General features: G+C 40.0%; 3 protein-coding genes across 12 annotated transcripts in view; 2 read left to right on the top strand and 1 right to left on the bottom strand.

Moving 5' to 3' along the window:
* crhr1.1.S (corticotropin releasing hormone receptor 1, gene 1 S homeolog) overlaps positions 1-17420 on the bottom strand; it is a 40210-nt gene extending 22790 nt beyond the window's left edge. The window contains exons 1-2 of one of the 2 annotated variants that reach the window (XM_041578944.1): positions 16980-17420; positions 14487-14613 (exon numbers count right to left, since the gene is read on the bottom strand). In XM_041578944.1, coding sequence (XP_041434878.1) covers positions 14487-14519 — 33 coding nt within the window. In that variant the 5' untranslated portion in view covers positions 14520-14613; positions 16980-17420. The remainder of the gene's footprint in view (positions 1-14486; positions 14614-16979) is intronic. The other variant, XM_041578945.1, reaches the window with a different exon arrangement.
* Positions 1630-8499, top strand: myl4.S (myosin light chain 4 S homeolog). Its single transcript, NM_001097821.1, is given in 7 exon segments — positions 1630-1776; positions 3645-3672; positions 5164-5313; positions 6578-6751; positions 6944-7021; positions 7381-7417; positions 8320-8499. Coding segments are annotated over 6 exon segments (573 nt in total). The 5' UTR covers positions 1630-1662; the 3' UTR covers positions 7410-7417; positions 8320-8499.
* Positions 17421-17451: 31 nt separating the features above from the next.
* mapt.S (microtubule associated protein tau S homeolog) overlaps positions 17452-27808 on the top strand; it is a 41192-nt gene continuing 30835 nt past the window's right edge. For 2 of the 9 annotated variants that reach the window (XM_018237117.2, XM_041578934.1), the window contains exons 1-2: positions 17488-17575; positions 27423-27490. The gene's annotated coding sequence lies outside the window, so the exon portion shown is untranslated. Of the gene's footprint in view, positions 17576-27422; positions 27491-27808 lie in introns of all 9 variants that reach the window. The other 7 variants (XM_041578940.1, XM_041578938.1, XM_041578943.1 and 4 more) reach the window with 6 other exon arrangements.

Below are 27808 nucleotides of genomic sequence, written 5' to 3'. Positions count from 1 at the left end.
AAAGTATTAGAATACATAATGAATTGTAGAGGGCCCAAACAAAACAATGAAAAAGCTATTGAAAATTAAAACTAGCCACAGAGTCCGTTTCGGAGTGCCTGGGTCACTGATGCCATCATTTCACCTTAGTTTAGAGAGAGGCCAGTTAAAAGAAAAATGTAAATATAAGAAAGAATTAAATGCACTTTTCCTGTAATGATATAGGTGTTGTGCTGTCTCTTGTCAGTAGAGGCAAAGTACAGACACTCTTATCACTGTACATTGTTGCACTAATGAGAACAAAGCATTATATCCCACTTCTAATAATAGACATATCTCCTTCACCCAATAACCCCTTCTCTTCCCAAGGCACGGAGTCCCTCCTCGCACCCCAGCGTACATGTTTCTTTAATGCCGCCACATTATTATTTTTATATCGCAATGCTGGTTGGTGGGTGCAGCTGTCCTGCCGATACGACCTTGGGATTTGGACAATGCCCCCCCTGAGCTGTCAGCTGTCTCCCCCTCTCCCTACATCCCAGAAGGGTTTAGAAGCCTATGTCTGAAGAATGTGCTTTTCTGAGACTGAAGTCATATCTATGGGCAAGGCACTCAAATAGGCACTTATATGGAATTAACCCTTCTGTTGAAAGACCTGGGGTCATTGTGAAACTGAATGAATTGATTGGTTCCTCGCTTGATGCAAGGCTGAGTGATGTCTATCTTGGGTTAATTAATAGCACTGAAGGTAACTATTCCATGCCCTGTCTAACACTTACACTAATTTATACCGTTTTTACACTAACCCTTAAAACGGTGGCAAATCTGAGCATTGCCACTGGTTAATAATCTAAGCCTATTATAAGGAAGGAGGGGACCCTGGTAATGTAAATCAGGCATTCCGAAACTACAGACCACCAGCTGTCGTAATAATGCAACTCCGAGCTTCCCCTGTTGGACTGTTAGAGGCACATTTATCAAGGGTCGGACATCATATTCATGTTGGTGTGAAAAACACCAATCGAGTTTCTCCGGAAAAAAACTCAAATTTTCAAAAATGATTTCCTTTTTCTGTGTAATAAAAAAACAATAGCTTGTACTTGATCCCAACTAATAATTAATCCTTATTGGAGGCAAAACCATCCTATTGGGTTTATTTTATGTTTACATGATTTTCTAGTAGACTCAGTACATGTAGATCCAACTTACGGAAAGATCCGTTATCCGGAAGGCCCCAGGTCCCAAGCATTCTGGATAATGAGTCCTGTACTTGTACTAGTATATGCCCCTTATAATCTTTTTTCTCATTGTGTTATTCACTGAAGGGTCAATTTCTTCCATATCCAGCATAGATTGATTCATTTTCTCTTGGTCTGTGTTTTGAGTAATTAAGTAAAGAAAATGAAACTGTTAAACGCTTCCCTGAATGAATCTAGACTGTAAGTTGTCACATTGAATTCCCCTTCTTTGTGTCCCCTTGATCTTTGCTTAGGAGAGACGGGGTCCTGATAATAATGGATAAGTCCCTGGTGGGACAGACCTGGTTTCTCCTTTTATGGTACTGAAGCTCCCACTCCCTGAATATAAGAGGCTGAGAGACCAGGCTGACTCTGTCATTCATTCTGCATCTTCACCTGGCAACTCTCTCTCCAAGAATCAGCAGAAACTTCCTTCACGAACGCCATGCCCCCCAAAAAGCCAGAACCCAAAAAGGAGGCACCCAAACCAGCAGCAGCCCCTCCACCTGCAGCACCGGAGCCCCCAAAGGAAATCCCGTTTGACCCAAAGAGTGTGACTGTGAGTATTGACTTACGCATCTTTATAACTCAGCTCCTCTCATTGTACAGATTCATTATCATATACATTGCTGTACTGATGTGCATCACAATACAATACTATCACCCTGACATTTCCCTATGCTGCCTCATTTCAATCACTCCCAATCCCATGGCATCTCCACACATAAACTGTTATAAATTATTTGTACATTTAATTGCTACTAAAAGCAGTTGTCGTCTCTTTGCTTATGTTCTCTGCAATGCTGGTTCTGACTCCTAAAATAATGTAGCAAACTGACTGATTAAAGGAGAAAGAAAGACGCTTTTTACTTGGAGGTGCCAAAAGTTAGGCACTCCCAAGTAACATAGTAAGTTAGGTTGCCTTTTTACTTTTTTTAACCTGCCTATCTGCCAGTTGATCCAGAGGAAGGCAAAAACCCCATCTGAAGCCTCTCCAATTTGCCTCAGAGGGGGAAAAAATTCCTTCCTGACTCCAAAATGGCAATGGGACCAGTCCCTGGATCAACTTGTACTATGAGCTATCTCCCATATCCCTGTATTCCCTCACTTGCTAAACACCATCCAACCCCTTCTTATACCTATCTAATGTATCAGCCTGTACCACTGATTCAGGGAGACAATTCCACATCTTCACAGCTCTCACTGTAAAAAAACCCTTCCCAAAATTTAGCCGGATAATCTTTCTTCTAATCGGAATGGGTGACCTTGTGTCAGCTGGACAAATAAAGCATTAGAGAGATTATTATATAATCCCCTTATATATTTATACATAGTTATCATATCACCCCTTAAAACGCCTCCTCTCCAGCGTGAACATCCCCAATTTGGCTAGTCTTTCCTCATAGCTAAGATTTTCCCTTTACCAGCTTAGTTGATTGTATTTACTTACCTCACACCGCAGGCCGGTGCTCCTATCAGCAGAAAACTGCACCGGTCCTGGGGTTCTTCCAGTGGGCACCACAGAACGATCAGCTTCCGGTTTCTTCTTTCTTCGCTCGGGTGTGAACGGCAGTAGCGCGAAAAGCCGAACTTTAACAAAGAAGTCGGCTATTTCGTTCTACTGCACATGCGTCTGCCCTGGGGAATTGGAAGAAAAAAGAAGAAAGCCGATCGCTCTGTGGTGCTCACTGAATGAACCCCAGGACCGGTGCAGTTTTCAACCGGGGTTTCAGGTAACTAAATATAATCACTTGGGCCTAACTTTTGGCACCCCCAATAAAATATGCCTTTCCTTCTCCTTTAACAATCCTAAAGTGGCTTCAATCGTACAAAAGTTATGTCTGACAAATAGACATGACAGTCACCATTAATATCGTCGGATAGGCAATACATGCAGAGATATCATCGCTAGCCGGCAGAAATCTTCTATCCTGTCCCATAGACTAAAAGACAGATCGCCATGGTACATGGTACAAACCTCTGATTCATACGACTTTATCTTTGTGTCTATGGCCAGCTTTACTCATGGGTTCCCATCAGCCGTGTAGAATATCATCACATATACAAGTGAATGCTTCCCATGGGTAGGTCAGCCTTGTCATCGCCTGACTCCAATTAAATTAGATCCATTCACACTGACTGCTAAATTCATAAGCACAAACAATTAGGGCTGCAGGTTTATGCAGGGATACAGAACATGCTCAGAGGTGACAGTTATTATACCAGAAAAGTATTCTTATCTGCAAACACCTTGCCTTATAATAATAATAATCCACAGGGGTGTATACATATACATTTATATATATGTTTGGCAAGGACCAACGCACTCTTGCATTTCACATACCACTTGTGTCCAACGTTCCGGTCCATATTAGGACCTTTATTTGCTCTAAATAAATGAGTCATTTATGTTTCTTCTTTCCTCAGGTTGAGTTCACTGCTGATCAAATTGAAGGTAAATTTGTTACTTTGATTAATACATTTTACTAACATTTTAATGACTTTTTCACAGAAATGATATCAGCAAATGGACTACATAGTCTAGCTTTGTGGTTAGGAAACCATGGGATATATACCAAAAGCTATCTTGTGTTGCTTTAAAGCAGTGATCCCCAACCAGTGGCTTCCAAGCAACATGTTGCTCACCATCTCCTTGGATGTTGCTCTCAGTGGTCAGGTGCTTGTTTTTGAATTCCTGGCTTGAAGGCAAGTTCTAATTGCATAAAAAACAGGTATACTGCCAAGAAGAGCTTTCTGTTGGTTGCCAGTCCACATAGGGGCTACAAAATACCAAATCATTGCCTTTATTTGGCACCACCCGGAACCTTTTTCATGCTTGTGTTGCTCCCCAACTCTTTTTACATTTGAATACATTTGCTCTTGAGTAAAAAAGTTTGGGGACCCCTGCCTTAAAGCAAAAATGAGAGGCTTTAAAGTCAACAAGATAATAAAAAAGGGAGATCAAGGGGCACTTCTGGTGAGACTGACCCCCGCTTCACCACCTTTGCTTAGTTCTTCCATGCCTGAACTGGGGCAAGTCAGGCCAATATTATTAGTGCAGGGAGGAAAATTGTTCTCTCTACACTAAAAAAAAGCCACATTTCCAACTCAGCAGTATACCAGGCCATGTATGACCATGGACAACCTTTACTAATCTTTACTGTATAAGCTCTTGGGCCAAAGACCAGTGAAATCAGCTCAGTTATCCTGCGGCAGCAACAATGAACTTGTTCATTGGTAATATGCCTATATGAAAATGATTAATTATATCTAAAAAATAAAATTCTATCCCAAAGATAAAGAGTTTAGACAATACTGAGAAATTTAAAGAAAGAGAGTATATTTTAAAAACCTTCATTCTAGAAGGAGAGAATATAAAGGCAGAAGTAGAAGTTTAGACTCACAGAACAATGGCTCTTAATTACTAAGCCTGGAATGAACGATATGTTCCCCTGGAATGTGCTTGGACAAAACCATAATCCCTTTACATCTCTGATGGGTTGCACAGTAATCTAACACCTAGAGTGCCTCATTGCTCTGACAGAGGATACTTCTCATCTGTTAAACCATATCCCATTTGTCAATGTTGGCTGGAAAGTGATCATGAATGTGTTTATTTGCACTCCTTGTGTTTGTTGTGCCTATAAAATCATACACTGTTTTAGTATTGTACTACAGGGGGACAAATATAGCAATAAATATTCATTATGGCACACGTTAAAAGACACAAGAGGAAGGAGTTCCCTGTCCTATAGAAATTTAACGGCTATATTGTTCGCGTTGGGTTATTTTGCTAGAATATGAAAAAAAAAAGTCAGCAAGAATATTTGTGCCCACAGAATTCAAAGAAACTTTGCCTTTTTGTATGCTATGGGCTAAATACATTTTGCACTTGAGCACTTTTTGCAAATCTAACAGTGTGCTGCTGGTTATTTTTTCGACACAGAATTCAAAGAGGCTTTCCAGCTGTTTGACCGCACCCCAACAGGAGAGATGAAAATCACATACGGCCAGTGTGGGGATGTACTGAGAGCTCTAGGTCAAAATCCGACCAACGCAGAGGTGATGAAGGTTCTAGGAAGACCCAAGCCAGAAGGTATTAAAAAGGGGTCCAGTGCTGGAGGGAAACTAATATAGGTATGAGATCTGTTATCCAGAATGCTTGGGAACTGGGGTTTTTTTTAGAAGAGGGATCTTTCTGTAATTTAGATCTCCATACTTTAAATCTACAAAAAAAATGACTGTTTTATCATTACAAAGAAAAAATAAATATGCTTTGAAATTTTGACATTTTTTTGGGGGGCGAGGTATATTACTCAAATTTGAAAATGCAAATTAAGGTTTTCATTCTTTCAAATTGGTGAAGGATTTACCTTTGCCAGCACCCTCTGCAAGGCCAGCCAATGATTATAGAACAAGCAAAAAGCATTACTGCTAAAGGCAAACAGACAGAGCTAAAGACAGTAAGCAGACCCACAAGACAATCCTAGGTATTAATAGCCTCCTTTAGGAAAGTGATTCTAGCCTGAGGATTTTCTGGCTTATGCCAACATACCTTCCATGTGGTATAAATGCACAGCCCTCCACACCTGGTGTCGCAGCACAATTCCAGAGAGAGGATCTAAGCCCCTTCTCTAAGTCTATGCGATATAAAAGGGTAGAGCTTATAGCTGCAGCCAACATGCATTATTGTAATATCTCACCGCTTCTATTTTTGGGGAACGGTCAACCTATATTCAGAAGTGGAGGGAGGGTTGAACTTCTCGGTATTAGAGAGACAGACGAGGCCTGGATTACTCTTCTATGGGAGATAAGAACAGAGAGAGGCAGAGCATCCCTCAGTGGAATCTCTGGCTCTGTAAGTTCAGATATAGAAGAGAAAGCTTCTCGTTCTTGACATTGAGCTGGGGACGGCTGACATTTCCACTAAGCTGGGCTATGCCTGTTGTTATCCATGGATGGTGTCGATGACAGGGCACAGAAAAGCCCAAAGGCCTTTGAATCATATGAGATCACCAGTAGAGGTCTGGATTCTTCTATGACTAATGGTCATAAATGTGGTCTTTGGACTTGCTACCGGAATTCCTGTGCCATATGCATCCAGTTAGATTATTATCAGAACAATATTACAGCAATCAACAATGTGAAGTGTGCAAATCCTTTACAACTCCAGAAGATCTCTAATGGAGAATCAGTTTTAAAGTTAAAACTTCTGAGACATGAAACATTTGCTGTTAGTAGTCAACAAAACCTAAAGATCCGTGAAAGCTACGCTATGAAAGCTTGCACAAAAATTAAATAGACTGGGAATTGTGTAAAAACTGAATTTGAATTTCTAATCTAAATTTATTTCCTGGCAGAAATGAACACCAAACTGTTGGACTTTGAGACTTTCTTACCGATGCTCCAACACATCTCCAAAAGCAAGGACCAGGGTTCATTTGAGGACTTTGTAGAAGGGCTACGCGTCTTTGATAAAGAGAGTAACGGCACTGTTATGGGTGCTGAACTGCGCCACGTGCTTGCCACCCTGGGTAAGACTTAGTCAGGTCAGCTCAGAATGGAACCTTTTAATGAACTGTCATGTCATTCTGAACATATCTTTGCTCATTAGGTGTTTTTTGCATGATTAAAAGAAGGGATAGAAGTTCATCTCTATGTCATGTCCTCCTGATTTGGTTCAGCTTTTTACCCATTTTTCACAAAGGCTTTTACCTCCCATGCAGGCGAGAAACTACAAGAGAATGAGGTAGAACAGCTGATGGCTGGACAGGAAGATGCCAATGGATGCATCAACTATGAAGGTATGATTTGTAGATCTCATATTCTCCCCATGCTTATTGAGGACTTTTCATTTCATTTCAGACTCCGACTTTGCCTTTTGCTTGTAATTCCAGATTCCCACACAATAGTTTTCCTTTTGCAATGAGGGCAAATAGATGTCAGTGTATTCTCCACATGTTCTATAAGAACTGACTGTTTGAAATAGCCAAAATGTGCTTGGGTTTATAGACTACATAATCTTATCCATACAGGTGTCTAGCATGTGGACCTTCAGTGTTTTTCTTAGGGGACTTCTGTACTAATAACATGGTAGTATTATAAAGCATCAATGTTTACAGTTACTGACCATTCCATTCCACTGAACTTCCATTCTTTGCAGCCTTCATCAAGCACATAATGATCGGATAAAGCCTTTGGTAAGTCTATTCTTTTGGTATTTTTATTTAGCCCCTTTGCTGTGGAGCATGTTGCCAGACAACACAGACCTAGAATTGAGAAATCTTAAAAATACGGTGCTGACAGTCAGAACCAAATATTTTAAGATAGACAACCAGTTACTAGAAATGTGCAGTGCATGGTGGGAAGAATTTTCATTGAAGAGTTCACATTTCTTAACATTCCTTTAAGTTTTATGGTGCAGTGTTAGTCGATCCCTGATGCTGCTTCCAGAAATGTGAATATGATGTCACTGTACTTCTGCAACATTTAAACAACAGTCTTTGCCTCTGTTTAATGCTTTTAGCCCTATGCTCAATGCATGCTTTCAGCATGTCCTCTTAGGAGCACTGGTTGATTAGTAAGTGGGTTAATCAGTTGGTCCACTTGGTCCATTTTCATGTTTGTATGCGGACATGGAGGGATTATACTGTATGTCATACTGAGGTGAGGCTTTTGGCTTGAGCTTCATCCATGTCCAAGAACCAACCATCCTTTCCATAGGGTTGCCACCTTTTCTGGAAAAAAATATCAGCCTTCCTATATTCTTGACGTTTTTTTCCTTTTAATAACATTTTCACCAAGCACAATTTTAACCAATACAGGTGGCAACACTACCTTTCCATAGGTTGGAAGTTGAAGGAGTAGGTTGTTTTGTATAAAATATTTATATGTAATACTATGGATTAGCTGGGTATGTTTCTAGGTTACACTGCAAAGTAATTTTTAGATCCCTAATAAAGATCAGACGATGACTGGTTTATATTGACAATTCTTATCAATCAGATCAGAAGTCCTTTTAGCTGCAAGCTATTATCAATTTCATAGTAACTAAAATTAATCTCTACACCCCTAATGGTTATTGTTGTTATTTTTTTACCAGAACATGATGGACGATCCTCCTATCGGCTTTCCTCCAGAAAATGGAATGGAATAAGTAACCCTAGGTGTCCCTGAGAGGAAGATACACCTAAAAGATGAAGTTGTGCTCTTCAGAAATGCCCAGTTCGGTTGTACATTTTTTGGGATTTTTTTTTTTCCCAGTGACTTTTCACCAAATAAATTTCAGCAAAGAAAAGTTATATTTGTTGTATTCTAATTTCGAAGCTCGTGTTAGGTTTCATAAAAAAGATGTGTTTTTGTAGCAAAATCTTGTACAAAATATCAAGGTACAAAATATCAAGATACAAAAAATATCCTGAATGTTTAACACTTGTTTTTTTATTTAAAAAAAAAAAAAAACAGGCCCACAGTGATAAAGATGCTATTTTATATCATATATGCATAGACAGTTCTGTGGAACTTACTGTAAGAGAACCAGAGATTCTAATGGTAACCCAGGATCTTTGGGATTCATCCAGTCATTTCATCTCTTCCACTTTCTCTCTTGCTACATCCAACTTTAATATTCCATTGGCTGAAGACTGCATAAACTGTGGCTCAGTAAACAGCTGAGAGCTCTGCACCGGCCTGTTATTTGAATCACTCTAATTTGGCCCATAACTTGGTTATGCAAATCATCTAAGGATAGTTCGTTTGTCAGCCTGGCCAAATCTTTCTATGTATGAGCAGCTTTATTGCTGATCCCTCCGTAACATAATTGCAGAATTTAGCACACAATAGAGGCATTTTTTTCATTAGAAGGTGTGAAACAGATGGGCCTCTCTTTTCCTTTTTCTGATAGTGTTTTTGTCAGAAAAGCATCATGGCTGTTTAGGACCATGTAAAAAATCTGGAGCCTTTTTGACTTGAATATTTGTATATATTAAACTTATGTATGCCCATGTGGCATACACTCACTGTTATGTTAGCCAGTGGGAAGCTATGGTGATAGCTACCATGGTTTTGGAGAGAGATGGGCCTCCGTTGTCTTGGTCTGCTCCATATACCGGGAAATGTTGTTTAGAAGCTGTGGAGTAAAAATGTGTCTATCACTCCAGTAGATTATCTTGTCCCACCCACACATATAAGGTGATAAGGTTACTGCTACATTTAAATTCTGGTATTTTAGCCCACAACCTTGTTGCCCCCACTCTCATTCTGGTAAAAATAGCCTCTCAATCCCAGTAAATATAGAATAAACTCTCATCTCAGGGAGATAAGGGAAAGGCTTCCTACCAAAGAAGGCTTGGGGGTCTGCCCCCAGAGACACTTGCGATAATCACTCCTCCCTCAGCCCTCTCCAAAGGGCAACCATAGTTTACACCTCTAAGGGAGTACAACGAGTGTACAACAATGGCTTCAAAAATATATAGTTTCTGCTTATCAGTGTCTGGCAAATATCAGTGCTGGAAAAGGTCTCTGCAAGATTGAATTAAGGAATAAGGAAATAAATGTATATATGTCCTACACGTACCATAAATACATATGGAATAGTGTAAAATATAAAAATATTATAAAACACTGTCACATGACTGTATGAAGCAGGGATTCGTAAACTATGTGCTGGGAACCAAAACTGGGCCCCAAAGGAAATCATTTAAAAAAATCTGGGTTATTTGGATAAAATGGAGTCTATGGGAGCCTTTCCATAATTCTGAGCTTTTTTGGGTAATGGCTTTCCACATAACGGATCCCATACCTGTTCAATGGAAGATAATATAACACTGCCACCTCCTGTTTTCTTTTAATCATTATGTATGCACAAACCCCTGGCATGACTGTTGGCAGCAATCGACAAAACAGTTCTTGCTCACAAAAACTGCCTGCCAGTTTTTTGCCCTACATATAGACATGGCATCACAACATCCAAAAATGCCCCTATTGCTGGGCTCAAAAAGTTCATTTAAAAAAAAAAGAATTTTAACAGACCACTCTCACTTTATAATTATTTAGAAAAACATAAGGTAGTAATTTTAAGATTCATACTACCCAGTAAATTAAGGTTTGGGCATAGAAAAAAAGGTGTAAGAGAGACCCCTACTGGTAACCAACCAGCAGTCGCCTGAGCTATACAATGGTGAATGAGTGAAAATAACATTTCTGTTGCTGCGGAATTGCTACAAAATGACAGAAGACGTATTTGCAACTTTCCTTTTTGTCATTCCTTATCTTTTACATGTCGACTTTACCGTTGTCGAATCCACTATTTTTGGATTTCAGCCAAAACATGAATGAAGGACTCCGTAGAATTTAAAAAAATAAAAATTTTCTTGTTTGTGTGCAGAAAAGTCACATCATTTTAATTTCAGATTCAATTCCGCCAGACACTTGGATTCGACGGAATGCGAATTGTGCTCCCAAAACAAATCCTGGATTTAGTGCATGCCTAATTGTTTTATCTTTCATCTCACATATGTTTAATGAGAAATAGTAGAAAAAGGGGGGGGAGGGTTTGCAATGTTGACAATAAAGGGCTGTGTCTTGAGAAAGATGACCCCTGTGGTATTGAAATGTTGATAATCAACGTCTCTAACCATAGGAACTCCCTCTGTGGTTTAGAAATGTTGGTAATAAAAGGTCTCTGACCTCAGAACTCCCCCAGTGGTACTGAAATGTTGATAACAAAAGCCCTGTCCTGAGAAAGACACTTCAATATAGAATCCAAAGACTGAAAATACTCTGTCCTGAAGAAGATGTCCCTCTGTAGCACCAAAACGTTGCTCATAAATAGGCTTGATCCTGAGGAAGAGACTCCCTGTGGTGCAGAAACATTGACAATAAAGCATAAGGTTTTTGCAGTTATTAATGAGAAGTAGAGATGAGAAGACCCAGTTGCAGATTCAGAAGGGTCTTAATTTAGCATTTTGCATGAACTCAGACCCATTCGGGTCCTCCATACGATATACAGTATCCCTAGTTGTTTATTCTGCAACTTCCTGTTGCTTTTCAAGAGAAACTTTAGGAGTACTGTTTAATGGAAAGGAAAGGTGATCCCTTCTACACTTAGCTAGAAATGGACAATTTATTCCATACCGTATTTTTCCTCCGCAATTGGAAAGAAGCTGATTTGCTACTCTGTGTCCTTGCACTGACAGGCATGATGTTTCACATATAGTTGCATAGAGTTTTGTTTTTCCACACCAATATCTCTCTGTTTGTCTGTGAAATGATGTATACTGTATTTGTCTGAGTTTCCTGATCATATATTTTAGGAAAAAATGCTTTTCAAAAACAATTTTAATTAAAAATATTGATGCAATTGTCTGGTTTTGACATTAGCAGAAGGTGGCACCTCTATGGGTAAGAACAGTGTAGTCCCATCTTTATCCATAAAGAAGGCACTGCTGTTTGAATTGTCAGTAAAGAAAGGAGAACTACAGTCAGATAACTTTATCTAATACAAACAGATGCTGCTCGTAAGGTTTATACCTTGGGATAGGCCCCTAACAGCTCCCTTTCACCAAAGGCTTTACAGTTGCTAAACATCCTAAATTTTATTGCATGGTTATAATCCTTATTTATATCGAATTTGCAATTGCATTGAACTTTTCCAAGGATACAAAATGAATATTCAGCGATCCATTTAAGGAAGAAAGGAGGCTGGATATAGAGGAGGGGGAAGGGAAACTAAATATTTTTAAATTTTTAAATCCTTATATGAAGCAAAACCAGCCTGTTGGGTTTATTTAATGTTTAAGTGATTTTCTAGTAGACTTAAGGTATGAAGATCCATTATCCGGAAAGCCCCAGGTCCCAGGCATTCTGGATAACAGGTCCCATACCTGTATTAGATCATATTCACAAACGTACAGACTATAAGCGGCCCAATTTCAGAGGCTTATTTTTACTGCTTAAAGGCATGTGGTGGTCTTGGGCTAGAACAGAAGTGTAAAACATAATGACCAGCAATTCCAGTCTATTTCTTTAAGTTTCATTTCTCCTTTAAAGGGATAATTCCTGCAGTGGCGTAAACATAAACTTTCTGATCTCTAATCACAGTGGTCTGAATGTTTCTGTTTTACAAATATCTGGAATCTTAGACATAAAACATGAGCAAACTGCTGTTAGGAAATAAAGGAGACATAACCATTTGATTACTCTTCCATATGGAAGCCAATGAAATCATTATAGGGGTCATTTAGTGTGACCAGGGAAGTAGTGCAAGTGCCCCTTAGAGCTCATTCAGGCAACATTTTTCCCCAGTCTGTGCCAGATTAAAAAATGCCTAGCTATTCGAGAAAATATTACTCATTGCTTTTAGGCACAAATGCAGGATTTCTTTTTTTTTGATGATAATGCCCATATAGTTTCCAGATATAATATTGTTAGCTTTAATATGCCTAAGTGCCACATCTAAGATTGGCATGAACAGATATTCTATCAGCAGAAGTTCAGATCACCTGATTTGTTGGCTGCATTGAGACCATCTCCCATGCAATTATAAGTGCTGTGATAAGTAATTATTGGCGGCCTCCTATTCTCAAGCTCCAAGGGGAGATTGTGTAACCAAATCTCTAATAACACGACTTCCTCAATTTTAGACAATTAGCTCTCTTGATGCCTAAGGGAGCTTTTGACAATTAAAGATCATTAAACATCAAATAGTTAGAGGCAAGGCAGGAAGTGCAGACATTATGGGGCACTCAAACCACAGCAGCTTCACTAAATCTACTGCATTAATTGTGAATACCCCATAAAACTTCTGTATGCAACAGCCAGATAGACGGCTCAGGATCTATAAGCCCCTTATTCTGCATAATTCTGCACAAGCCTCCAAACACAGAAACAGCTCAGGATCCATAAACCACTTATTCCATGTAATACTGCTTGTATTCCCATAGCAAGGAAGCAGCTGGAGATCAATAAATCTCTTATTCCATATAATATGTGATTACCAGCTTTCCCTAATTCCCCAAACAGAACTATATTTTTTATAATAGGTGAATGCAAGATGGCAGAGGATACATGCTGCACATATAATCAAATATAAAGGCTGATAAGTCACCAGCTGGTGATGGCAATATACTTTCTGTTACATATGCAATAACCCTTCCCTCCCTAAACTATTTTGCTACCCAACTCTGCTTTTTAAGCACTACATCGCAGCTCACACCACAGCTTAATTTTCAGGCAATACAAACTGAATGGTTTTAGAACGTTTGTAGCTGTACAACTTCTTAGGGACCACAGCTTGGAACCAAAGCATCTGAAATACGGGGGTATGAAGATATAAACTATTGTTTAAATTTTTTTTTCCTTAATGGATAATGGATGTAGGCATGCCTACATTTGGCAGAACCAGGAGAACACCTCCTCCCACCCCCCATTCATACCTCTTGCAGGGGCTGTTAAAGGAGAAGGAAAGCTACTGAATCAGTTTATTGCCAATAGATTAGCCACAAACGTGCAAGATATAATACTTTATTTATTCTGCAGAATGCTTTACCATACCTGAGTAAGCAGCTCTAGAAGCTCTCTCTGTTTGTTAAGGATAGCAGCTGCTGTATTAGCTTGGTGTGACATCACTTCCTGCCTGAGTCTCTACCTTCTCACTCATAGCTCTGGGCTCAGATTGCAGCTGGGAGGGGAGGAGGGGAAAGGGGAGGGGGAGAGAGGAGCAAACTGAGCATGCTCAAGCCCTAGCCCTGGAAGTTTATGCTGAAAACAGGAAGTCTGATACAGAAGCCCATGAGTACACAATAGAAGGAAAGAAATGCTGTGTTTCTTTTGACAGAGAACTCAGAGCAGCATTACTTTAAGGGTTTACTAGCGTGTGTATAAAGCTTACTACATTTTAGCCTTTCCTCCTCCTTTACATACTAGGGATGCAGCGAATCCAGGATTCGGTTTGGGATCCAGCCAGGATTTGGCTTTTTTCAGCAGGATTTGGATTCGTCCTTCTGCCTGGCCGAACTGAATCCTAATTAGCATATGCAAATGAGGGGTGGGGAGGTAAATTCCGTGACTTTTTGTCACAAAACAAGTAAGTAAAAAATGTTTTCCCCTTCCCACCCCTAATTTGCATATGCAATTCAGGATTTGGATTCAGTTCAGCCGAATCTTTCACGAAGGATTCGGGGGTTTGGCCGAATCCAAAAGAGTGGATTCGGTGCATCCCTATTAAATACATATCCATGCAACTTACCTTGATAAGAACAGGTAACTTACAGAGGGAAATATTCTCGCACAGATAAAAAGCATCAATATGCTACCGTGCCAGCCTTCTGGAAGGGAGGATTTAGTGGAAGTGGGGTGCGTGGTATATCATGATGGGTGATCTCAGATTAGAATGAAGCTGTAAAAGAAAACATAAACATATATTGTGAAAGGTTTACATCCTTGATAACATATAGTAAAGGGCGATCTGTCTGCCATAATCAGTCAGTTCCTTTACTCTTCCAGGTAAAGAGCTTTTATACATAGGTGTTTTAACCTGTGTTTCTGTGCAGAGGATTTCTTCACCGTGTGGGAAGGCAGGAGTTAACTGATCTAAGTCTTTTCTATGGGGATTGTACTTACAGGAGTGTATGTAAGGGTTGAACTTGAACAAGCACAATTTTATCTGCATTCAGCATTTACATGCTCTCCTTTGGGAACAGTCCCCATAAAGGGAACGCAGGTCAGTTAACTCTTGTCTTCCTGTGTGATGGAATGCACAAAAGACACAAAACACACAGACTGCACGGTAACGCAGGTAAAAAAAACTTTGTGTACAAGAACCCTTAAAGAAAAGGTTCCGTTTCATGATAAAAATTTGCTATTCTAAATTTCTCAAGAGTTCCTGAAAAAAAAACAAGATTTTGTTCTCTCTCGTGAGATAGAGATTGATTACACTTCAGTGTAGAGAGTGCAATGGTGCAATTTTGAAAAACTGCATTGCTTACTTAGCTGTGCTTTAGGGTAGCTGCCGATGGCGCGCTGCCTATACATTCATTTTTATTAAATACTTGTGCATGTACCTTGAATGCTTCTGCTTTCATTGTTCAATATTCTTCCTTTGCTAACAGTCATTTTTGGTTCACACATGTTGTTATGTGCAAAGACAATTTTTGAGTGAAAACTCATTATTTAATACTTATTTATCCTTTTCAATGGGTCGAAAATTCTGAAAAACTTGCACTGAAAAAAAACCCCACTTTAAATTTGGTTATAGATAGCTCCTATTGACTTTTACATGAACTCGGCAGCTTTTAGATGCCGTTTTATCAGTAAATTTGTTTGCACTTAAAAGGCACCTGCAAAAATATTATCCCCAACCAAAGGTGCGGGCTCAGGTTGGGGTAAAAGTAATTTTTTTTTAAATTGCCCCCCGCCAGTGCTAGGAGCTTATAAATAGCTGCCTACTAGTGAAGCATGGGCTGGCCTTCGGGCTGTGGCCTGTGCATCTATATTGTGTTTGGCCGCGAGATATATGTTACCTGCCCCAGTAACATATGACAGTCCAAGTGTGATTGAATATGGTAAGAGCGGCTAGAAATATATTGTTATTGCTACTTTTCATTGCTAATCTTTCTATTCAGGCCTCTCCTATTCATGTTTAGTGTTGGACTGAACCATTGAGATACCAGGAAAACTCCTGCTGGGCCCAGGTATCAGTGGGCCCTTATTTGGCCTATTTCAAGGCCATTCCCTATTTCTATGAGAACAAAGAGGCTAAATAGATGGAATAATAGATTATAGTATGTAAAGAAAAGAGACTAGGAGAATAGAGGTTGAGTGAGGAGAGGAAGAAAAATAGTACTGAGAGTGGGCCCCTGGTCTAAGGCTTTTGGGTGGGCCCCTGGGCTATGATTTTTGGGTGGGCCTTTGGTCTAAGGTTTTTGGGTGGGCCCCTGGTCTAAGGTATTTGGGTGGGCCCATGGTCTAAGGTTTTTGGGTGGGCCCCTGGTCTAAGGTATTTGGGTGGGCCCATGGTCTAAGGTTTTTGGGTGGGCCCCTGGGCTATGGTTTTTGGGTGGGCATTTGGCCTAAGGTTTTTGGGTGGGTCCCTGATCTAAGGTTTTTGGGTGGGCCCTTGATCTATGTTTTTTGAGTGGGCACCCGGTCTAAGGTTTTTAGGTGGGTCCCTGGTCTAAGGTTTTTGGGTGGGCCCCTGGGCTATGGTTTTTGGGTGGGCATTTGGCCTAAGGTTTTTGGGTGGGTCCCTGATCTAAGGTTTTTGGGTGGGCCCTTGATCTATGTTTTTTGAGTGGGCACCCGGTCTAAGGTTTTTAGGTGGGTCCCTGGTCTAAGGTTTTTGGGTGGGCCTCTGGTCTAAGGCTTTTCGGTGGGCCTTTGGTCTACGGTTTTTGAGTGGGCCCCTGGTCTGTTTTTGGGTGGGCCTCTGAGCTAAGGTTTTTGGGTGGGCCAGTCTTCATGTTCCAGTCCCTTATTCAATCAATGCATGGTTGCTAGGGTAATTTGGACCCTAACAACCAGATGGCTGAAATTGTAACCTGGAAAGCCGCTGCATAAAAATAACTCAAAAACCACAAATAATAGAAAATGAAGACCAATTGCAAACTGTTTCAGAATATCCCTCTCTACTTCGTACTAAGATTTAATAAAGCTAAGCCGCCTCTATGGCTCGGGTAGTATATGATTATAACACTATGATAATAGCAATACGAGCGTGGGTCTGGTAACAAGGCTCTTTCTTGAAGGTATTTCAGCACAACAGACCTGAGTCCTCAGAGGGGGTTTACCAGCAGTTTCTTCCCCCATTTCCCTCACACAAAGGAGCCACGAAGGGGGATGGGAGGAGGAAGGCCCCTGGATCAGAGATGCTGCGGATCCTGTCGCCATGACAACCAGCCACAGTACCACAGCGGCGCGCACACTACAGTCCAACGCCGCCATTGCGGCCACACCCACACGCTGAGGAGGGGGCGTGCCTTAGCTTTAACTCTGTCTATCCATTAAGCGCCAGTCATTCGTCAGCTCCTGTTTTACCTCAGAAAGCTACGCGTCCCGCTTTAGTTCGCCTAAAGACGACGCGACTGCTGCTTTTTTTTTTCTTTAGTCACCACCAGTGTGACAGACTAGACTGCGGCAGGTCACGCTCTCAGTGTATATAAGAGCGCGCGTACCTCTAGCAGCCCCGCCCCTCACTCGGTGCCAGTCCCGCCCCCTCCCCTTTGCCGCCTTCCCCCCGTCACGTGACTCTCTTCTCCTGACAGCTCCCTCTGCGCGTTCCCGCCTCCCTCCTCCTCCTTTTCGTTCTGCGGAGCAAAGAGACACCGAAATACCGGGCAGCACCGTTAGGACTGCACGGCCAGGTACCGGCAAAGCAATAGCATGTATAAGGGGGAAGGGATTGTATGTTCCACTGAGGGGGGACGTGTGGTGCCAGTCTCTCAGCAGCATCTGTGGTGAATAATAATGTGCTGAGGGTGAGGAGAATGGGGCACACACTGACTGACTGATATGGCTCCTTCCTCACTCTATCACTGGGCCCCACTCGTAATTCTTTTTCAGGCCCTTTATTTATTGAAATTGTAAATGAATTAGGGGCCCCTATACCTGCTGGGCCCTCCTGCAGCCTCAGGGTCTGCTTCCTCTGTACTTCCAGCCCTGCTTCCCCCCATCAGCCTCCAGGCATCTCTTTTAAAGGGCAACTGCACCCAGACGCCTCATGGACCAACTTTGAAATATTTAAAGCCATTCTTCTTCCATCTCTTTGTTTTGTCTGCTTCTCACTCACGAGACAACGTAGCAGCTCTGCGAATGAGCCGGGGCTTCTCCTACGTTGTCTCACGAGTCAGAAGCAGACAAATCAAAGGGATGGAAGAAGAATGGCTTTAAATATTGCAAAGCTGGTTGAGTTCCCCTTAACATTTTCCTGGGTTTTACACCATTTTTTTCTGGTCCCCTGAAAAATGTCAAATTTGGGTGGAGATCCCGTCAGTGCCCCCTGGTCAATATCTGCTCCTCCTATTGTATCGTGTGCACATTTCTGTATGTGATATCTGCTTATCTTCTGCTGATCTGCACCTGCACATCAATGTCTTTGTATCAGCTGGATATGCTCCTATTCTATTCCATACCCTCCATTCATTTGGCCCCCTCTGCCTGTATCTCTGATATATCCACTCCTTTTTCCTTCTCAGTCATCTATGTATCCACATTGCAGCCTTTCTATAGGATATTCATATCCGTTTGCTCCTATTGACTGCATATCTATTCATCATTAGGATGTTTATTCATGTGTCTGTAATTATGACTATATTCATTCTATATCTAGATGTCCACCCACTTTGTATATCCATTGAGCTTCATTTGTCTTTATGTCTATCTCTTCTGTCTATCCCCCTCTCTTTGTGTCTACGTTCTATTTCTATTAAACACTCTGGATTTAGCATCTATATATCCATGCTTTCATTGGTCTCTATCACTGATATCCCTCACCTCATGTCTTTTTAATATCTGTCTGTTTCATCTATTTTTCTGCTGCTGTCTACCATATCTATACCTTTCTGTTACTGGATATCTTTACTTACAGTGCATATGTGCCCTCAATTGTAAGCTCTGTCTCCCATCTAGAGTTGAAATATAAAAGTAAAGGAAACCCGTTTTTCAGAAAGCTCCGAATTATGGAAAGGCTGTCTCCCATAGACTCCATTTTATACAAATAATCCAAATTTTTAAAATATGATTTTCTTTTTCTCTGTAATAATAAAACAGTAGCTTGTACTTGATCCCAACTAAAATACAATTAATCTCTTTTGGAAGAGGAACCAGCCTATTGGGTTTATTTAATGTCTACATGATTTTCTAGTAGACTTAAGGTACAAAGATCCAAATTATGTAAAGATCCGGTGTCCGGAAAACCCCAAGACCCGAGCATTCTGGATAACAGTTCCCAAAACCTGTACAACTGTTCAGCTTGCAGCAGCCACACCACAAAGATAATTATATATATATATATATATATATATATATATATATATATATATATATATATATATATATATATATATATATATATATATATATATACACAAATACACTATCCAAGAAGAAAGGTGCACACCAGGATTAAAACTTCATGTTTATTTTATTTATATCTATATCTATATATATATATATATATATATATATATATATATATATATATATATATATATATATATATATATATATAGTTTTAACTTATAAATAATGCACTTTAATATGAATGGCCTGGGTGCTGTTAAATACTATACACTATATATATATAAATATATATATATGGGATCCATTAGCCGGGAACCCGTTATCCAGAAAACCTAGGCTCATTTTATTTTATCCAAATAATCCATATTTTTAAAAATGATGTAATAATAAAACAGTAGCTTGTACTTGATCCCAGCTAAAATATTATTAATCCTTAATTAATCCAGCCTATTGGGTTTATTTAATGTTTCAATTATTTTCTAAAAGACTTAAGGTATGAAGAGCCAAAAGATCTTATTTGCATGCTGAAATACTTTTGTTTCATTTGAACCTAACGAGTTCTTCATTAGGGGTCTGGCAGGTGGAAAATAAGGGGCGGCCGCTGTAGAAGAGAGAGAGAACAAAGGGTGAGATCCCTTAGAGCAAACAATTATTTTTTTTCCCTATGGCACGGTTGATAAAAAAAAAAAATTGGGTTATTCTCTAGCTTTAACACTTTCTCTGCCAGCGGACGTTGCCTGTCATTTGTTACCATGGGGCTGATGGGGGCACAGATGCTAAAATGTCACTGCGGAATGCAATGTAATGCAATCTGTTTGAATGACTTATTGACGGCTCTATCATTTATGGGTCCCTAATGCCCATTAAGGATCAGGAGCTACAACCCCTGAGTGTGTATATATGTGTATTCCTGTATGTGCCTTAAGTGTGCTATCCTTCCATTATGTATTTGGGTTGGGCGGATCTCGGAGGGAGGGGCACTCGCCTGAAGCTTTCATGCTGCCGTCACCCGCAGGCAGGATCCATATCTCTTTCATGTACAAACAGGAACTGTGTTTGGGGGGCAAATGGCTTTATATGACCCACCTCACTGATGCCCTTGAATGTGGCAGTGATCAGGCAGCGGTGTAGAGATATACATGGAGGCTGCTGCCTGTGCTACACAGCATGGTGACATAATCCCATAGACGGGGCTGCTCTGGCAACTGCAAGGGCTGTTGTTCTTTGCAAGTCCCACCATCTGCTTTCCTGGTCTTTGGCATTTTGGGTAGCGGCTCCTCTGGGGAGCTGGCACTGACTACAATAGGTAGTGAGTGTATTGAGCCCATGTGCAATACATTCCTGTGCTTAAAGGATAAGTCAACCCCAAAAATAATATTTTGCCTAATAAAAGAAAACGCAATTCTAAGCAACTTTCCCATATACATTAATTACAAATTTTCTGTGTTTTTTAAAGGGGTTGTTACACCTTTGAATTAACTTTCAGTATGATGTAGAGAGTGTTATTCTAAGACCATTTGCAATTGGTTTCATTTTTTTTTAAATAATCAGAAAGTTCTCCACACTGCCTTAGCTTACTATAAATGCATCAAATCCTCTTCCGGGTTACCGCTATCCCGACATCCATTGATTATTTCATATAATAAGAGGAGATCACTCCAAGGTAGCAAAATGCTGTGGTTGTGTTTATTCAAGACTACTACACAACATGTTTCGAGTCTTACATACAATTGAGAAAGGGAATGTAAGACCCGAAACATGTCATGTAGTAGTCTTGAATAAACACAACCACAGCATTTTGCTACCTTGGAGTGATCTCCTCTTATTATATGAAACAATCAATGGTTTAATTTTTTTTATTATTTGTGAGTTTTTAAGTTTGTGAGATTTTTATTCAGCAGTTCTCCAGCTTGAAATTTCAGCAACCTGGTTGCTAAGGACCAAATTAACCTAGCAACCATGCACTAAATTGAATAAGAGACTGGAATATGAATAGGAGAGGACCTGAATAGAAAGATGAGTAATAAAATGTAGCAATAACAATAAATATGTAGCTTTACAGAGCATTTGTTAAAAGATGGGGTCAGTGACCCCCATCTGAAAGCTGGAAAAGGTGAGAAGAAGAAGGCAATTGAAAAGTTGCTTAGAACTGGCCATTCTGCAACATATTGAAACTTAATTTAAAAGTGAAACACCCCTTAAAGTTATTAGTACAGTAGAACCGTACAGTGTAAAATCTGGGAAAATGTGAAATCAGTGAAATGTGTTAAAGTAACTTTTTCTTCAAGTACTGAAATGATATAAGCACAGGAGTCAGTTTTACTTTGAGATACAATATTTAGTGTGTTAGTAACAAGGGTTAAACATTGCAGTGTTAATGTTACATTATGCGGGGTATGCGCAAGTCTCTCGTTCAGTCACATACACAACCTAAAGCAATAAGTGATTGGTTCAGGACTTTATAAGGGGCAGACTAATTGCAATTGACCATTTACAGGCAGAACTGTGGCAAAATATACATCTGATTAGTGTTTTAAACCTCTTTATTTCACAAATAATAACATTCATAGAGGAGAAAAAAGCAGATTTTGGGTACATCAGGGCAAATTTTCATGTAAAATCCAGGAAAACATTACTTAAAATCAGGGCAATGCACCCATTGAAATGCATTATAAATGGGTGGGACCACAAATAAAAAATATAAAATGCGGGAAAACTTAAAGTCAGGGTACTTAAAATTGAGGTTTCACTTGTATATTAGTGATGTGCAGGTTGAATTTCCATGACCCGGACGCAACCTCCCTCAATCCGCGCTGCCCGCGTCCGACTTCCCCCTTCCTTTTATAGACCTCCGCCGATCCGTCCCACTGATGAAGTCACAAAAGGGGTGGGGCAAGCAGGCGCGCATCTATAAAACCGGAAGACGGAAGCCTGCAGTGTAAGGTCGCGGAAGAGCTCAACCCGGACTTGCCCGTGAGCAGCAAATGGGGAAGTGAGGTCGGCCCGAACCTGCCCAACCCGCGGATCCTGCGGGTATAGGGCCGGCCCGCACATCACTACTGTATATGTATTGCTATTGAAAGCAGTGATTCTCTGTCCCTGCCTATTCTCTGCCCTGGTGGCTGATTGTTGATACAATGTTCCCCCGCAAAGACTAGTCTGTTAATCAGCTTCCTTGTCTTACATTGTATCAGAGTTCCCCAGGGAAGAGAATAGGGAGGGACAGAGAAAAACTGTGTTCAATAGCAATACATATACAAATAACTTAACAAACATAGAAAATTTGTAACGAATGTATATATGGGAAAGTTGCTTAGAATTGTGTTAGGCAAAACATTTTTTGGGGTTAACTTATCCTTTCACAAAGCCAATTGTGGCTTCTATCCTCTCTGTGGTCATTTTTCTGACTATCCAGGAGACATAGAGGCCGTTTTCACCCTTTTTTCAGTGTCAGTGATACCTCCCCTGGCATAAGTTTATTTTTATTAAAACCCTTTCAGTGCCAGGGCCTGCCTGCTGTATGTGTATTGGAATCCGCCGTCACGCATAGCTGCAGCCTTGGCAGCATTTACGGCTGAAGTCCCTGTGATTTTTATTGTGTTTGTGTACTTTGTGTGTTACACACGAAGCCTGAGACACACCCCTTGCAGCACATTCGCTCCCCACTTTGCAGATGTTCTGCATCGCACACCAGCCCCTTTTCAATGTGTATCTGTGTATCAATCTCGGCTTTTGTTTTGTTCCCAGAGCCGGTGGTGTATAGAGTCCCTCAGTCACATCTGTTGGTAGTTTATTCTCCCTGACCGTTTAGTGGTTTTGTTCCTTCCCTCCCCCGCTGCAATACCCAAGGGGCGAGACTGTGTCTCCTTTCACTTGCTCCTACTATTGCCATTGGTGCGTATTTGTGGTCTTTGTCCTACTACAGGGCCACAATCACATTGTAAAAATTATACCAAAAAAACAGAATAAACATTTCAAATCGCCAAGGGTTTCATGCCAATATTATCAATAAAATCCCTTTGTTTCCGTGCCTTTAATTCATCGCGTATGTAAACAGTCTAATGCATTAGTACATTGTAACATTTGTTACCTTCCTAACTCTGTTCTTCATTATCACGTGCATACAATAGACTTTTTGACTGCAGCTGTTTTTTTCCAGACAATTTATGTTTTGTCTTTTGTGGAAAAAGAAGAAAAAAATGGTAATTTTTTAGGTTTGTTTGGTCTTTTCCAATAGGCAACGTTTAGTGTCTCTTCTTTAATTTCATATAACACGCCTGGCAGCTTGTAGTGGGTATGCCACTATATTTATACATAGATGCCAATAATTTTGAAAGGACGTTTTTTTCCTAAACAGGCTTGGGCTTCCTGTTTTGTGGGAGTAAAACAGCAACCTCCTGGCTCGGAGATGATAAGGGCTATGCAAACAGTGGACAAGAAGCTGAGGTGGCCTTGACTGTGTGGGAGCATATTCCTATTTGATAGCTCCTTGCATATCAAAGACATCCACCTACTGTCTCTTAATCCTTCTTTATTTTACCATGATTTAAAGAATACTGGATAGAAGTTAATAAATAGATATCTAGTAACAGTAAAAGTACGTATTTTGTAGAAATAACATTTGAAACCTCTCCTCACTGCACCAGCAGTACCAATAATGACTTAAGAGTTATTTGCTCCAGAGGCCTACATCTTAAAGGGGTGGTTTGCCTTTAAGTAAACTTTTAGTATGTTATAGAATAGCCAATTCTAAGCAACTTGCTTGGGGGCTTTTTCAAAAAAGAAACATAATTCAGGTATACTCAACAGGAGTGCAGGCTCTATTAGCCCACACCTTTGGTTAGGGAAAATTTATTTAGCCAACAGCTGCCCTTTAAGGTTCATTGATACAAAGGTAATTTAGTACATTAAAAAACTTCCCAACAGCATTAGTTGAAATGCAGACAAGGACTAATGTTCCTTTAGGCGAGGAGACGGCAGTGATTAAACTCTAAGGGAAGGCTGCCAAAATGTAATCAATACATCCTTATGGGTCAAGGTACATTAGGGTCCGCAGAAGCACTTGTTTACAAAGGATGTTGGGTTGATCTACGAAATCTGCAACTTTTTTGACCAAGCCCATTTAGTGGCCACACTCCCTAATTACCATGTTCATTTTACAAAATTTGGCAGGTTATGAAAGTTTGAACATATTTCTGTGTTTTTTTCCAGTTATTACAGTTTTGCTAAAGAAGGTGAATTGCGCTTTAAGCTGTGAGTCTAACTTCTCCCAAGGGACCTGTTATCTTATATTGTTATTTGCTTACCTCAAAATTGTTACAAAAGTATCTTATCTGCAGCTGTGAGTGTTCTGGGCTCTCTGCCAAAAGCTACTTAAGTTAGAAACATTGTTTCTTTTTCTGCCTGTTCAGTGCAGAGAAAAGCTGGACTTTCCAGTACAAACGACGGACTGTGGGTTGAGCTGTCAAAAGAGGGACTGTCCCACTGAAAACGGGACAGTAGGGAGGTATGGGTATGAATCAAGGAAATTAAAGGAAAATTAAATAATTTAAATCAAGGAAATTAAATAATATAATACTGTAGGTGTAGAGGGAAGTCTTACCAAGTTTATCATATCTTCATAGAGGCATTTTTCAAATTTGTGGATGGAAAGTCTAGTATGCTGGGTTGGGTATGTTGGGTAGGCAGCAGACAAAGTTATGGCAACCCTAGAATTACTGCCAGTGCTTCCCTGTGTCAGTAAGCATACCCGGATGTGATTTGGAACGGGTGCATTGGGGTCTAACCAAGTGCAAGGACCTTTGCAATTACCGTTAAAGAGATGGGGGGTTGTTTTTAAATACTGGGCAACTAAATGCTTCTATTCATTGCTAATCACCGATTGGTTGCTAGGGGTTACTGCTCATGGGCCAATTTGCCCAGTTTTTATAAATGAGGCCCACTGTGTATAAAAAATATATCTGTTGTTGCATGACTGAGTGTGGGTGCAGCTATAAATGAACCCTATGATCGTGACTACCCAGAAGTGCTTGTGAGGCCTTTTCTCCTCATTTAATAATATTTCCCTTCATGTTTCAGATGTGTGCATGCATTGGACATAAGCAATAAAGACATTTTACAGCAGATAAATAAATCCCCCAGTTCAGCATCACTGACAGATCAACGTTTATGGGTTTTTAAAGACTTTTGCATTACAGCAATATCTCGGAGCGACATATTAAATGTCTGCATTTATAGCTTCGCTGACAGATATATGAGTCTTGTCAATACCCTTCTAAGAGACACAATCACTGACAGTTCTGATTCTCATAGAAATGCTCTTTTCCCATAGAAGGTTACTGACGATTATATGCAGTGTTCACCAATACAGCCATTAATGATAGATGCTGCAAGTACTCCCCAGAGACACATTACCTTTATCTTTTAAGTAGGAGAACCTGCCTAATCCATTAGCTTTCAGTGATCTTGAGAGTTGCCGAAAGGACCGTTCTCCCAGTATAAACCACAATGCTTGGTTTTTGTGAGGAATTAAATGTCCTGGAAATGTATTTTATTTGCTAAACAGAACACCACCATTTTAGATACAATAACTAGTACCCAGGGTGCAAAGAGTGTTGGTTAAATTGAAAGGCCCTCTTTTGAGTAATTAAATGCTATGTTTCTAGGTAGCGATTACATAGAGCATGGGACTCTGGATAAGAACAGATCTGAGCAGCACACCCAGTGGCTGGAAAATGGCTTTTTATAGTGGACTGTGCAAAATAAATTATGTTGATTAATGGACAAGCATGATAAAGTCTATATAGAGTTGGTTTAGGGTGATAAGCATTGAGCCCTAGGATGATGCTGTATTGCAGATGTGTATAGTTATTTGAAAGTTATTTGAAAGACATACACATACTGTACCAAAAAAACAATCCTTTTGTTTAGGGTTGACCTTGATAAACCCTTGACATATCTTCTTGCTACAGACAACGTTAAATAAAAGTAGGTTGACAAACCAATTCTTGGGTCCTGAACCAGATGCTCAAATGAAATGCTGGTCCCTTTAGAAGAAGGTTAGGGAACCTTGCTTAAAAGTTAATCAATATATGGAATTGCATTGACTCTGACAGTGCTAAGTACATTGGGATGATTTTGCAGTTAAAACCGTAATGTACCCATCAAATCAGTGTTCACCACTATTTCTGAGCGATCACTCAGAACATATATGCTTGGAAAATTCGGTGACGCTGTCTATAGGCATGGGATCTGTTATCCAGAATGCTCGGGACCTGAGGTTTTCCGGATAATGGATCTTTCCAATAATCTATATACCATGGGGTATATTTATCAAAGAGTGAAGTTAATAGTGAAGTTCCGCCACTAGAGTGAAATTCCGCCACTCTCCATTCATTTCTATGGGATTTTTATAGGCGTATTTATCAAAGGGTGAACTTTCACTTTTACCCATTGATAAATACGCCTTTCAAAATCCCATAGAAATTAATTCAGAGCTGCGGAATTTCACTCTAGTGGCGGAACTTCACTCGTTGATAAATTTACCCCCTTGTGTCTACTGGAAAATCATGCAAACATTAAATAAACCCAAAAGGCTGGTTTTGTCTCCAATAAGGAATAATTATATCTTAGTTGGGATCAAATACAAGCTACTGTTTTATTATTACAAAGAAAAAGGAAAATTATTTTAAAAAATTGGGAGATGGCCTTTCTGTAATTCTGAGCTTTCTGGATAACGGATCCCATACTTGTACCATTTTCCCTTTATCATTTCCTCTGCTTAAACCTTTTAGTGGTATCTAACAGTCAAGAGTCTTTTTGGACTTTATACACCTGAGATTTCAAATTCATAGTCTCCTAAAGTGTCCCCTTGGTGGAGAGGAAAGGCGATGTCCTTCAAGGTCACTCTTTCTGTCATTGTTCTTCTTTGTTACAAGGTTATGGCTGCTCATCTTTAATGCTGATTCATTTTCTTTTCTTGCAACTAAAACATTACTCATTAATGAAGAGCCTTGGCCAGGGGGATTGAATATTAACATACCTTTGGAAAGTGATGAACTTACTCTGTATTATACCTTATTTAAGTAATGATAAACACAGCAAGCCTAGTAAGGGCATACATATTTAAAGCCAATTAGGTTAAGCTGTATCTGGGATATATAATATGTACTCGTTTTTTTCTGTTATTAGGACAAGTGTTGCTTTGGAAGAAAGTCCCTTGGCCATTGGGTAGGAGAGGATTTCATAAAAGGGGCAAGGTGCGTATCTGTAGGTAGAGATATGTCAGAGCTGCTATTTTGATTTTCATCCAGATTGGGAAGGCAAATGGAAAACTGATTTTCTGTTCTGAGTGGTATTTGTCTAGAATAATACTGGAGTATAAGCATTTCAAGGTCAGTGCAAAGGCCAAGAGCTGTTTCCATAGGCTATGGCTATTTAATTTAATTTAGAGCCATACTGGAACTGATTGCTCACTGTTTACTTTAGAATATTTTGGCAAAGTGTATTATTGTGGGTATTTTTACATAAGGGTCTGAAGAGGAGGTTTCTTGAGAAACCTGTTTGGATGGTGTGTA

The sequence above is a fragment of the Xenopus laevis genome, chromosome 9_10S (genome assembly GCF_017654675.1).
Source record: "Xenopus laevis strain J_2021 chromosome 9_10S, Xenopus_laevis_v10.1, whole genome shotgun sequence".
In the NCBI taxonomy this organism is placed as follows: Eukaryota; Metazoa; Chordata; class Amphibia; order Anura; family Pipidae; genus Xenopus; species Xenopus laevis.
Note: the sequence above shows the minus strand (reverse complement) of the source record. Positions and strands in the feature narration are given on the sequence as shown.